The sequence below is a fragment of the Microcaecilia unicolor genome, chromosome 2 (genome assembly GCF_901765095.1).
Source record: "Microcaecilia unicolor chromosome 2, aMicUni1.1, whole genome shotgun sequence".
Taxonomy (NCBI): domain Eukaryota; kingdom Metazoa; phylum Chordata; class Amphibia; order Gymnophiona; family Siphonopidae; genus Microcaecilia; species Microcaecilia unicolor.
The window spans coordinates 158,149,377-158,163,718 of record NC_044032.1 but is presented as its reverse complement, the minus strand read 5'-3'; the positions used below and the strand labels follow the sequence as shown (position 1 = coordinate 158,163,718).

Here is a 14,342-nt window from a genome sequence, read left to right as displayed (position 1 = left end):
ATACTAGGCTAGTTGGACCACTGGTCTTACACAGTATGGCTATTTGTATGTACCCATAGTACCTATAGAGCTGGCTCCTATGATTTTGTCACAGTGCCTTATACTCAGGAAAGCTTATAATTTGCTGGTTCATAAGCCCTTCCTCCTTTTTTCTGCACAGCTGCAGAGAGAAGCTGATTTAACCAGTAGGGAGTTGTTATTCCATGTGTTTGTTTCATTCCAAGTACTGGAGAACTCCCTTTACCATTATAATTTTAAACTGAGTTACTTCTGCTCTGACATGTTATGCACAGGCATTCAAAGAGGAAGTGACCTCATTAGCTAGGGCTTATTTCCTTTTACTTGGGTCATTCCAGATGACACAGGTTTGACTATGCCTCTCTGTGCACCCAGTGGGGAACCCAGTGTCACCTACAAATCTTATTTTCCATATCACAAAAAAGCTATAATACTGGTCCCAATATCAGCACCTCTCCACTTTGTACCTGATTGTCTATTTTCAAAGTGTTATCAAGATTTGCCTGGTGCAGATTGTAGGTTCAATAGGTAACCTGCTAAGCTCACTAAACATCAACATGGATAAGTACAGTTATGATTCTTAACTGGAATCTGATGTGCTGATGCAGAAAACTTCCCAGTCAGTTAACATGGAATTAGCACACTTTTGCCACAGGTTTGCAATACAGGAAGGGTTTCAGCATGGATATTAATTTGCGTGGAAACAATGACCCAAAAGCATTAAAATGAAGGCAAATGCGGTGATACGCTAACCTAAGCATGTAAAACAAATAAAGTTTTGAATGCACAGCTAGCATAGGGAATTTTTTGCCAGGGTTCAGGGCAGCATAGAAGGGTTGGCTGAGAGGACTCTCTCCTCAACAAGACCGCACTGTCCTAGATGCCTGGCATCAGGCTCCTTTCCTCCTTCCCTGAACTGAAGAGACTTCACCTGATGGTCTAGTGCCCCCTCTCCTTTTCCAATGACCCAACACCCTCCCCCATACACACAAAGATCAAAGTAAATATTTCCCTGGTAGTCTAATGGCCCCTCTCTCCGACTCTCACATACACACACTAACTTCAAATATTTCCCCAGATAATCTAGTGGCTTATCCTCACCATCTCCCTTCCCTCCCCCCCAGAGTAAAAAAAAAAAAAATTAAATCCCTGGTGTTTAATGGCACTCTCCCACTCCTCCATTCCTCGACCCCTCCCCCACGCTCACCCGCCATACCTTTATGGAAGGTAGGAGTGATGCTCAAAATAATGGAATCTGTAGAACTCAAAACCAACACTGCAAAGTTAGTTCTACATATATTTAACTTAGTATTCGAAGGCAAGTCTTGTATATTTCAATGAAAGAATAGTGAAGGAAAAAAAAAAGACTTCAGTACTATCGGAGGCACCTCAGTTTGAAAGAAACACCTTCATAAATAAAGAGGACTCCTTTTAATTATAAGTCTACAAAAAACCCCTCCATTCTCAAATAAATATTCATGAAACAAAAACAAGACCACCTTTCAAGAATACCAAAAGGACGAGATTCAATTTTATAGCAAGTATCTTGAAAAAATCTTTACTTATCTTGGATGGAGAAGTATTCCTTACCATATGCCTTTTAATTGTAGTAATAATCCACAGATATCCCAACAGGGAAGCCCTTGCCTTTATCAGGCTGCTTCAGGGGATGAAACTTCTTCAACCAATAAACATCCAAGATCATATATATTCTCCACCCAATTAGTCTCTAGTGGCACTTTACAAAATGGCGATTTGCTTCTTGCAGACGCCAAGGATTTATACCTTGCGTGCAACGTTCTACTTTTAGACGTCATTGTGTGCCAATTATGTAAATGATTACAGAAAGGCTTTCCATTCGATGGAAGCATTCAAACATTTTGGTATCAATGTTTCCAATACAAATATCTATCTTTCCTCCTTTTGTCTGAGTAAATGTCGTATGTTCCCTCTTCGTTCTGTAACTCTGATTTGTTCCAAAACAATGCAATGTAAATCAGAAAAGGCATGTTGTTTCTCCAAAAAATGAGACACCATGGTTCATAAGTCTTCTGTGCCTGTATGCAGTGCCTATGCTCTATGAGATGGGACTTTAAAGGACGAGATGTTTGTCCCATGTAATATAAATTACACGGGCAACACAAAAGATATATCACATTTTCAGACATGCAGGTTGTACTAGCTGTGAGGGGATATGTTTTGCCTGTATGAACATTCACAAAATCACTAGAATCCCACATAACAGAGCACACTGAACAATGACCACAAGCCTTGTGGTGTCCCCATCTATCAATAGGAAGAGCTTCACAATTCCAGATTTCTGCCGTACATAACATGTCATTTAAGTTGTTGTTCCGTTGAAACGCAAACAGGATTCTTAAGTTCTGGAAACAAGGGTAAACATTCAAAACTGAAATATGTTTTTTAATGACCTTTATCATTGTGTTTGTATGTGTATTATATTTTGTCACAAATGTCAAAACTTCTTCTTTAATTCCCTGATCAATCCGTGGATGTAATAACCACTCTCTATGATTATACAAGGCTCTCTTTTTAGCCTTGTTCATCAAATGTTTCGGATATCCCCTGTCCATCAGTTTCTCTTGTAAATTCCTAGCGTGATGCTGATAACTGGAGACAGAAGAGCAAATTTTGTGATACCTTAAGAATTGCGCAAAAGGTGTATTAGATCTGCAATAACAGGGATGCATGCTGTTGAATTGCAATGTAGTATTTCTATCTGTGGGTTTGACAAACACTGAAGTTTCTAATTTACCCTGGTTAGCAGTAATCCACACATCCAGAAATGAAGTGCCCGAATAACTATGATTTACATCAAACTTAATCGTGTCAAGGCAGCTGTTCAAGTAACCCACAAATTGTGCCAATTGTTGTGGTGTGCCCCTCCACAACATAAAAATATCATCAACGTATCCCCACCAACATATTGCCAATTTGAACCATCTCGATGTATAAATCCATTTAGTTTCAAAGGACTCCATGAATAAATTGGCAATAGTAGGAGAGCAGGCGGCACCCATGGACACACCAGCTTTCTGGATGTAATATTTATGATCACACATAAAGTAATTCCATGTTAAAGTTACCTGAATACGAGCCAAAAGAAAATCCGTGGGGACTAAACGCGGACGTTGTCCATCATCTAATATGTTTTCTAATATTTGCAAAACCTCATCCTGAAAAATACAGGTATAGAGAGGACGTACTTCCAGTATAACCAAAAGAACTGTAGGATCAATCTCCATATTTAAGGATTCCAACAGACGTAAAAAATGGGAACTGTCCTGTACATAGGAACGCATTGAAGAAAGGCAGGGCTGTAAGATCTTATCGATATATTTAGCTGGTCATTCCAGTAACGAATCCTGAGCTGAGACAATTGGACGTCCTGGCGGGGCTTGAATATTTTTATGAATCTTCGGCAGAGTATATAATACTGGAACCTTAAAGAATCGACAGTTTAAGAATGCATATTCCTTGCTGGTAAGAAATCCAGCTATTCTGCCTCTATTTGTGATCCCCGCTATAAGTCCTTGTATTTCTTCCGAGGGATCCTGCTCCACTTCCAAGTAGGTATCATGGTCGGACAACCGACGTCTAATTTCAGACATGTAATCCTCAGTGTTCTGGATAACGACAGCACCCTCTTTCTCTGCATGTCTAATAACAACCGTAAAGTCCTGTTTTAAATCATGTAAAGCAAAACGTTCCTGATTACTTAAATTAAGTTTATCTTTAGGTAATTGAGATTCTACCTGTTATAAATCTTGCAGTATGCACCTTTTGAAAGTTGACAAAACTGCATCCAAAGGACCTGTAGGAGTCCATTTAGATGGTTCGCTCACTATGGATCTATCCAAAAAATCTTCTTGTCTCTCCGAATCAAAAAACAGTTTAAGATTCAATTTGCAAACGAATTTTTCAATGTCCGTTCTAAACTAAAAAGAATCATGAAATCCTGTAGGGATAAAAGAAAGACCTTTCAACAGTAAGCTTATTTCATCCACCGTATTTTTTTAGAAATATTCACCACTGCTGGTTGCAGCGTTGCGATCGTGTTTGTGGTCATTGATTCATGCATCGATTTGATTTGCTGCGTGGTTTCCATGTTTTTCCTACGTGTCTTGCACTCTGGTCTCTTATGGAATCCCCAGTGGGTCATTTGCATCCTCACCACTGCTAGAACTATCCGAGAAAAAAAATTGGAATCTGGTTTGTTTTTTTATTACCATTCTCCATTGGTTCCTTTCTCATCCACGGATAGCCATAACTATCTTTATAATCGTGTTTGTCTCTGAAATTTTCTGATTTTCTGAGAACGCAATATCAAACTGAGGTGCCTCCAATAGCACTGAAGTCTTTTTTTCTTCACCATTCTTTCATTGAAATATACAAGACTTGCCTTCGAATACTAAGTATAAGTAGGAGTGATGCACATATATTCCTGCCTCTGGCTTTGCCATCTTGAAAAATGGTGGCACCCTGACTCAAGCAGAGCATCCTGCAGATGCACTGGGTGGGGCCTATCTGCCATATAAAAGATTTTTTTTTTTACTTGGAGCATTAGATGAGCTGGGGGAGGGCATCCTGCCTGGGGCTGACGCAGACCTCTGGAGAGTTTTTTTCCCCCTAATATCACCCTTCCTGTCAGTGTCTGAGTCAATCACAGCTCAGGCACTGGCAGGAAGGGTGACGTTTTACAATGAGCTGTGAATTACTGCCCCAACTTTAATACAGCAGTAATTTGCATGTTCATTAATTATAGCATGCCACAGTAGTTTTGCTGCAATAATTTTGCGGTAGAGTGAAGCTTTGTGCATTGGCCCCTCAGCTAGAAATTCAATGGGAGGAAAGAGGTGGCAGATGTTCTTAACTATTTTGTCATACTTAATTCATTCAAGGTTTTAACTCTGAAATGCATGTTTCGTGGCAATCTGACTTTTCTAAAACTATGATTGTTTTGTGATCCCTTGTGGGATATGATTTATCTGCTGCTTGGATTCAATATGTTCCCCTGCTTAATTATGAGAACTGAGCTTTTCTCCAGCACTTTGAGAAATGCTTGGCTTCAAACACTTAAATCTTCATTGGTGAACAAAAATGATGTGGTGGGGAGGGGATGATATGAACAGTGATCTTCCTTCTGTGTCTTGAATATGTAAACTTTTCTTTTCTAATTTCCCCATATTGCTTTTCATTCATATTAATTAATATAAAGATCCAGACAGACTGTTTCTACTGCACAGAATTCCTCGGATTGCCCATAGTAGTTCCTTTAGGTAAGCAAGAAGCCTCTGTGTGTTAATTTTGCAAATGAGAAAAAAAATGGCAGGTGATAATTTTATAGTCACAGGCAAAGGTATATCTGGAAGTGCTAGGTTGAATGCAAGGTGCTACAAGCACTGTCTGTGCTACAGCCCATGCACAGATGGATACAGTTCATACAGATCAGTGGCTTTGTAAGAGAATCAACTTCAAGTGATTCATTATCTGGCTGTCCACATTAGCAAGCAAGCTCACACAAAGTCAATATCAAAAGTCCACAACACAAAACAAACACAATACCATTATGTTTTGCTGTTATAGAAACCTGAAGGGAATTAATCATGGCCTCCTAATTTATAGGAACCATTTGAAATAAAAATTAATCTTAACTATAGAGTATTTGACTATACAGCAGAAGGGGGAATTTTTCCAGTTTGGAGAGTAATTTGTATTACAATAACACAAAGTACATACACGTTTTACTGCAATATATCAATTCATAAGAACGAAGAAATGCAAGATTCCCTTCTGGGTGCATAGAAACATACAATCAAACCTGTATCCTGAATTAAAAAGCAAAAGAAAGCTACTGTCATGGGAATATATACTGCAAGATTTCCATGCCATTTACTGAAAATTAATAGCTTGGTTGCTTTCTGATGAGTTTTGTCAGATGCAAGATTGGAGAACAATTGCATCCAGGGTCCTTCATTCACTAGTAAGGGTGGCATTTAATATCACTTCTCTCAGATTTGTATTACAGAGAAGAAGCACTGATCAAATGATGACTTTACAGGATTTAGATAATCATCACAGAATTGGATCCTAATTTGTCTGCCATTGGTTTCCAATAACAGGCACTGAGAATCTGTTTTGATACTGGTAGTTTTTCCCAAATAGAGGTCCGGCGTGTCAAAATCCAAAAAGCACAAACTTTTTAATATACACAATGTGCATTGACAGCAGGGTGTTTCAACAAACTTCTGCAATTCATGAATTTTTTGCATGGGCTGAAAATTGCTTCAGGCTTTCTTGGAATTCCCTTCAGATTCTGCTAATGTGGATCAGAGCCTGTATTAGCATTTCATGGCTAAGAAAGAATGCCTAACCCACCTCCTGTGTGCTCCTTCTCCCAGCTGCCCCCTGCACCAGGCTCAGCTCGCTGTGTCAAGGACAGCATGTCCTCAGCTGGCCTCAAGGTGGACTCTAGCCTGTGGAACTTGTGGATCCTGTCTCTGACAAGAACAGGATCAGCCCTGCCAGCACGATCTCTGGCATCCAACCAACCAGGATCCTTCTTTTGGACTACATTAGCGATCTCAGCTACAAGATCTGACTCTGCCTTTTCTGTGGGATTATATTTATGCACATGTACAACATCTTCCCTTTCGCCTAGCAGCTTGGAAATCAGTGAATAAAAATCACCTGTACAAAAGAGAAAAAGATAAGAGGGAAAGGATAAAAGGATTACAAACAAGATGGTAATAATGTCAATGCAATGATACACTCCTGATCATCTTTCAGCTTTAAAATCCATGTTTTTATCTCGTTAGAGGCTGAAAATCAATTTATTGATGCCATCATTGAAATTTCATTCTGTTGAATGAGAACCAATTTCATACCGGACATCTAGGAAAAACATTCAGTCAATTTTCTTATGCAATGGTCCCTTTGCATCAACCCCCCCCCCCCCCTCCAATGGATAAGCAGTTTCAATAAAGATATTTTCAATAGGCATTTGATCCATCATGGCCAAATTCTAACAGCCTCAAAGTAAAGGTGAAGGGTATGGGGGTCATATGACAAGGGAGCCATATGTGGAGGCATAAATTTCAGGAAACAGCATCCACAAATGTCATCAGCTAGATTCTTGTGACAAGGAAGAGGAGAGCAGATGTATCATCATCTCTTGGCTGGGTCTTCAACAGAACGTGGTGCCGAAATCCAACTCAATAACAGGTTTGAAATGAAAATCTAACCCTTCCTCTTGAATAAGTTGTAGGAATGGTAAGTTTTATGTGATCTTCAAACAAACAGGTGACATTACTGTATCATGTTGCCACTCGCCAGCATAGTATCTTTTTAATCTGTTGTGTGGTATATTGAAAAAATATTGATCCAAAAACATGGAAACAGATGGTATACAGAAAAAATATATAAGTTGATTGACTTTCCCTGAATTAAGTACACACGAGTTATTGAATAGTGTGAAAGGCAGGAACGATATATGGAAATGGTACAGACTTCAGTATGCAAATTTCTTTGATTAGATATCCAGTTGCCCAATAAATATTTACTCCTTTTCATAATGATTTGTACAACTGAATTTCACAACACAGAGATCTTGAAGAGAATGCTTTAATACAAAGTAGAGACAGAATAGGCTTGGAGAACAGATCACACTAATACATCTTCTTAAGGTTAATAAATTAAAATACAAACAAACCAAAACAGAATATATAAGCTGATACTTTTTTTATTGGGCTCAATGAATATATTTTAATTTCTTAACCCAGATTCTACACTAGTGTCAGGAAACCCGAGCAAGGCAATAAACCAGTGGGCATGTGAGTGTGAAAATAAAGTCATTTTCATCTGTCTTCTATTTGATGCAACACAGAAATTTGATGTCTCCTGAAATAAGGCAACTGACCCCTGAAGTGTTAAGCAATCCACTGCAGAGTAGTTTAACCCATTCCAGTAGTTATGAACACAGGCACTTTTTTCTTTTTTTAATTTGCATAGGCTTATTACCTGTTCAGAAGTGTTTTTGTTTTTATTTGTACCCCGCGCTTTCCCACTCATGGCAGGCTCAATGCAGCTTAGATACTTATTTGTACCTGGGGCAATGGAGGGTTAAGTGACTTGCCCAGAGTCACAAGGAGCTGCCTGTGCCTACAGTGGGAATCGAACCCAGTTCCCCAGGACCAAAGTCCACCACTCTAACCACTAGGCCACTCTTCCACTAGGTCATAACAAATATTGGAATAAGTCAACCTATCATATAATGGGAATCAACTATTCTCTGACCTTCACTGTGATCTATAAATTAGCAACATAAGAACATAAGAGTAGCCATACTGGGTCAGACCAATGGTCCATCTAGCCCAGTATCCTATTTTCCAAACAGTGGCCAAGCCAGGTCACAAGTACCTGGCAGAAACCCAATTAGCAGCAACGTTCCATGTTACCAATCCTGGGGCAAGCAGTTGCTTCCCCATGTCTGTCTCAATAGCAGACTATGGGCTTTTCCTCCAGGAATTTGTCCAAACCTTTATTAAACCCAGAAACACTAACCGCTGATTATTTCCTGCATTAAATGTCTAATTATCTCCTGCATTAAATAAAATCCCATTATTCTCCTTTATGTTGTGTCACTGTGCTACTCTTACAACCCTCCACAATATTAATGCTAAGCAGTGGGAAACAATAACTAGATGTGCTTGGGTATGCTAGGCCATGGAAAATGGACAGTAAGTACAAAGCACTGAGACGTAACCAAGCCTTTCTAGAATGAACCTAATAGGTTCTGCCACATCTATAAACAGTCTCTCTATCCCTGCCTTTGCAACTGAAATCCTGCAGGTGAAATTCTCTCCTGTCAGGCACTAATTATCAAAATTATTAGGGCCAATTTTAGCAAAATGAGCAAAGCAAACAAAACTCAAACAGGATTTCCCTAGCTCCATCTGTAACCATGCCAGACATTCAGCTGTGTGTATATGTGCCAAAATATTCCCTTACTCCTTCCCACAAAGACCTCAACGACTTTAAAAACATGAAAAAAAGCACATCTGTTCATTTTAAAAATATCTGCTGGAATGAGGAAATAAATAAAAGAGGACTCTTTCATAAACAAAAATTTAAGAACGAAAACCCCCCCAAAATAGTTGTAACATGGAAGAGAACAATTTTGTTTGCCCCCAGGTCAAAACATTTTCTGTTACACCCAAGGTGTATCTAAAATAAGAACACTGACAAAGCTTTCCTGACCTAACAACAATAAAGTGCTAGTCTCAAGCACAATCAAAATCAAGCAATAACCAAGACCGTGGGCACCAGACTGTTTTGAACTGTATCAAAGACAGTCTGCCCAAAGGTCTAGAATGAACTAAGACAAACCCACAGTAATACAACAAACCAGTGCATTTTTTCAAGCAAAAAAGGTGCCGGTACTCAAATGCTAGGCCACCCTTCATGGGTGGGGTGATCACTGAAGGACTCATCCCACAATAGCCAGGCCCCCTGCAAGCAGTCACAGAATCTATGACAAGGCAGAATTGGTGTGTAGAGTCTGAGTTCTTTCATTAAAACTTGGGGTCCATGGGTCAATTTTTGCAGACAATGAAAGAGGTGTGGGTACTCACTACCACCAAGTATGCCTTCAAAAAACCAAAGCCCTGCAACAAACACAACTAAAACTGGTCAAATTGCTTTGAATCAGTAACTAGAGAGCAGCTTCAATTATTTACATAAGAATTGACTTGGGATACTTTCAAATCACCACAAGCTGTACAAAAACGCCCACTGCGGGCAGCAAATACAGCAAAGCAAATGAATGGCAGTGCCTGCTTTTCACTCTGTGCACTTCCTGTGTCTGGTGCAACAAATGGCTACACAAAGGAGTGATGAGCAGCAGGCTCACAAGCACTTTCTAATGCTGCCAAAGAGAAAGCAATGGAAAATATGAGCTAGGCAAAGATTATTCTGATTCTTTTTTCCTTCTGGCATAAACTTCCAGTCCTTCCGTGTACCCAACTAGTAAAATAATTTAATTTTCAATCCTTCTGACCTAAAGTTAGTCTTCTCCAGTTTCCTTCCTTTTCATTTGTTGTCACTTGGCTAAGCCCTGATTGTAGCTGAATAGCTTTGGATGGGTTGAAGTTGAGCTTTTCAGGAGCTTCAATGACAACCTCTGAAGTTTTAGAACAAGGACTGTGCCGGGCAGAATTCTACGGTCTATGCCCTGAAAATGGCAAGGACAAATCAAGACCAGGTATACATATGAAGTATTGAACAATCCTCACTTTTTTTGTTCATTGCTTTTGGTGTACATGAGGATTCCCCTCCTCTTTTTTTGTACATATGAAGTATCACATCATACCTTATGTAATGAGTTTATCTTGTTGGGTAGACTGGATGGACCGTACAGGTCTTTATCTGCCATCATCTACTATGTTACTATATATTATTTTTTATTCGTTTTTTGTAACCTACTTTTAGCAGATTATTTTATCAGGAGTACACTGAATGTAAGTATTACATTAAAACAAAGTATTTTTTAAGCAGCAAATATTGTAAAACCCCTGATTAGCCCTACATAGGAGCGGGTCACAAATGACCTCATACTGACTGGGCACAATTCAATTTATATTAATTAAAATATCACAAACTGCACAATGAGATTCCATTCCATGCAGTGCTGTTCCTAATGTTACTACTCCCTGGAGTTATGAAAAATTAGAGGGAAGCAGCTTTAACCAAATTCCAAAGAAATGACCTAACAAAAACATTTTTAAATGAGTTAATACTGCAGTGTACTGTGCTTCCTTTGGCAAAACTTACGAGGACACAAAGTACATTTTTTTCTAAGAGAGTTTACAAACCAGTAACAAATATTAATTCTGAATTTTTTTTTTGTTTCAGTGCTTGGATAAAATTAAAACAGTATGGTACCATAAGTAATATACTGCTTTTAGTATGAAAATGATGCACTGAACTTTCCCAGGGTTTTAAATGCAAGTGGTTGATGCCTCTTAATTATGGTTTGCTTACTTCCAGTCAAAAATATACTACTTGAGAGAACTATAGAGAAAAAGGAACTTTAGATAACACCACGATTCCCAAACTTTCTCGGGTCATGGCACACCTAGGCTACACATTTCCTCTCGTCTCTCCCCCTCCCCTCCTTTGCCCCACCCCCATCAGCATTGAGTCCTACCTTTGCTAATGGGGGTGCCCAGGCCCCACCAGCTGAAGAGGTCCATTGCCCAAGGCCCAAGATCCATTCTGCTTGCGCAGCAAGAAAATCAGTAACATGCTTCAGCCACAAACTGCTTCCTTCATTCCCATGCATGCCATTTTTCTCTCCCCCTTTCATCCAGTGTCTGCCCTCCTTCTCTCTCCCCTTCCATCCAGCATCTGCCTTCCTTCTCTCTCTCCTTCCATCCAGTGTCTGCCCTCCTTCTCTCTCGCCTTCCATCTACTTTCTGCCCTCCTTCTCTCTCCCTTCCATCCTTCCCTCTTGCCACATTCATCCAACTTCTGCCCTCCCTCTCACTCCATTTTCAACCAGCCTCTGCACTCCCTCGTGCTCCCCCTTCTATCCAGCCTAAGCATCCTCTCTGTTTCTCTCTCAATTCCAGCGTCTGCCTTCTCTCTGTCCCAGTTCCCCTCATACACACCTATCCCTGTCGCTGCCGCCACTGCTTCTCTAGATGGCTGTGCCCCGGAACAGGAAGTGATGTTTGAGGGGGACAGAATCATCAGCCGCTTGTATGAAGAGTCTGGCCATGGGTAGCTGCAGCTTGTTTTGCTGCTGCTGCTAACCATTTAGAGAAGCAGCAGTGGCACCAGTAGGGATGGGGATGTGTGGATGAAGCCAGGGCAGAGAGGAGGCAGATGCTGAATTGGGGGGCGCAGTAGTGGTTCAAGTGGCGGTGGGATGGAGGGCAGGATTTGCTGCGGTGCACCAGCGTGCCACGGCGCACAGTTTGGGAACCACTGAGATAACAAAAAATTTAGGATACAATAGCGGATAAAGACCTCAAGGTCCATCTAGTCTAGCCAAGTCCATTCGTGATGCAGTTCCACAGACTTCAGCTGAGAATTAGCTTTCTATTTGTCTTCAAAACTAGAAATCCTTTGTTTTTGCACCATGTTTTCTTGAATTTTGTGGGCCATTCCATGCATCCCTCACTCTTTTCATGAAAAAATATTTCCCGATGTTATTCCTGAGTCTAACTCTTGTTCTAGAACATTATTTTCTCTAAATATTTGCTTCCTGTGCATCGATGCCTCTGAGATATTTGAATATCTCTATCACACCTCTTTCCCCATCCTGTCTCTCCTCTAGGGTACATATAAGTTTCATTTTATAGGACTTTTGATATAGACCCTAACCATTTTAGTACTTTGTCTATAGACTTCCTCTACCCTGTCCATATCCATTTAAGGTAAAATCACCCAAACTGAATAATCTAGGGAAGATCTACTACTAATCATTTCTGTGGAGCTCCTAGGAGTGGAGCGTAGCCTAATGATTAGTGCAGTGGACTGAGAACTTGGGGAACCGGGCTCAATTCCCACTGCAGTTCCTTGTGACCCTGGGCACATTACCCAAACCTCCATTGCCCCAGGTACAAAAAAATTATATTATGAGCACACTAGGGACAGAGAAAGTACCTGCATATAATATATGTAAACCATTTTGGCTGTACCCATAGAAAGGCAGTATATCAAACCCATGACCCTACAACTGACCTAAACTCACTGTGTGGTCAGCCTCCTCGTACTGCCTGAGTGCCATCTTTTATAGAGCTCCAATGATATCAACTTCTACTCTCCTCTGTTCAGATGATAAGAGTAATCAGCAGCCCGAAAGCTTTTGTCTAGGCTAAGGTAAACACCCTGTAGGTCAAATGTGGTAATAAGTACTAAACTTTGCAGGGTTAACTGTAACAATTACACTCTTCTCTCATGACTGCTTCTCTTAATGAAAGAAAAAGCAGTGTATGCCAAAAACACTATTCAAATGAAAATCCATAAACAAAAATCAATAAGGCAAACAGTAATACTGATATGTGCTGTCAGTTCCAGTAGAAATGAAAAATCACCACCATAAGTTCATAAGAGCCAAAAGAGGAGTGACTGGATGCACTTATATAGTTGTGAAAAACATTTTTTTTTAAATTTATGTTACACTTACCAACATTTTGATTTGCTATTGAAATCTTCACCTAAGGTCTGTGTATGAAACATTAACAGTACATTAGACTCACCTGGCCTAAGTGAGACCCCACTGCCATAAAAACCATCATGAGAAACAGCATCAATTTATCCCAATCTTAGTGGAAATAAAACTTCAAAGACAGAAGATACACGATTTTAAATAATATGCAGCAAAATCAAACATCTCCAAAATCATCAATAAAGAAACTTTATAGCAAAGTCAAAGTTCCATTTAACTAAAAATTAGATCTTGGTGTAAATATGAATTTGCTGTTTACCACTGGTGCACCAGGATACAGTGAAATGTGAAAGCAAACTTTACGTTGTTAAAGTATCTACCTATATACACTGTATATTAAAACATCAAGCTCCCTTGAGCAGGTAAAGAAACAGCCCAGTATGTTTCATGCCATTTGTTCAAAATCATCTTTGCCGTAGTCTCTGCAGCACTGTATAATCAATCTTTCTGTTGAAAGGTCAACACAAGCACCTATATTCCCCAGTTATGACCAAAAACACAATTTGTAGAAGGAAAACACTGTATGAACTTTGTAGTCACAGGTTTCCCAACACTTTCTCTGAAAGAGTAAGTTAGCACTGATGTTCCACTAACTAAACAAAATGATCACTACTATCTTTTATCCAAAAAACCACTGAAAGGACACAGCAGAAATGCTGAAAAGGTGAAATTATGTTTAAAAAAATCTTAAAGGGAAACTTGTAAGAATTTTATTTGGAAGGACACTGCTGTAGCATTTGAAGATTATATAAGCATCAATATATATATACATTTTTTTTTTTGAATGGCTCATATTCTTTGGCTACAAGTTTTTCATAATAGGCAAACCATTTTGTCAGCAGTCATCTAACTCAATCACCACCACCTCTCACTGCTACTCTGATAGAAGACAATGCTTTCCGTTCCACCACACACTAAACACTCCACAGGCTGGCTGTGATGTACCTGCTGAGACCTGTGTGGACCTACAGGCCTCATCCATGAAAACAACAAACTTGTCAGTTTGCAGGGGACAACCCACTGAGAAAAACTATAGAATGAGTTTTCTAATAACCGGCTTAAATAGCAT

General features: G+C 39.7%; 1 protein-coding gene across 4 annotated transcripts in view; it reads right to left on the bottom strand.

The window, feature by feature from the left end:
• PAM (peptidylglycine alpha-amidating monooxygenase) overlaps positions 1-14,342 on the bottom strand; it is a 553,254-nt gene that overhangs the window by 99,481 nt on the left and 439,431 nt on the right. For 3 of the 4 annotated variants that reach the window (XM_030193423.1, XM_030193421.1, XM_030193422.1), the window contains exon 15: positions 6,418-6,729. The exons of the other annotated variant lie outside the window; for it this stretch is intronic. In XM_030193423.1, the coding sequence (XP_030049283.1) occupies positions 6,418-6,729 (312 nt within the window). The remainder of the gene's footprint in view (positions 1-6,417; positions 6,730-14,342) is intronic. 4 annotated transcript variants of the gene reach the window in all.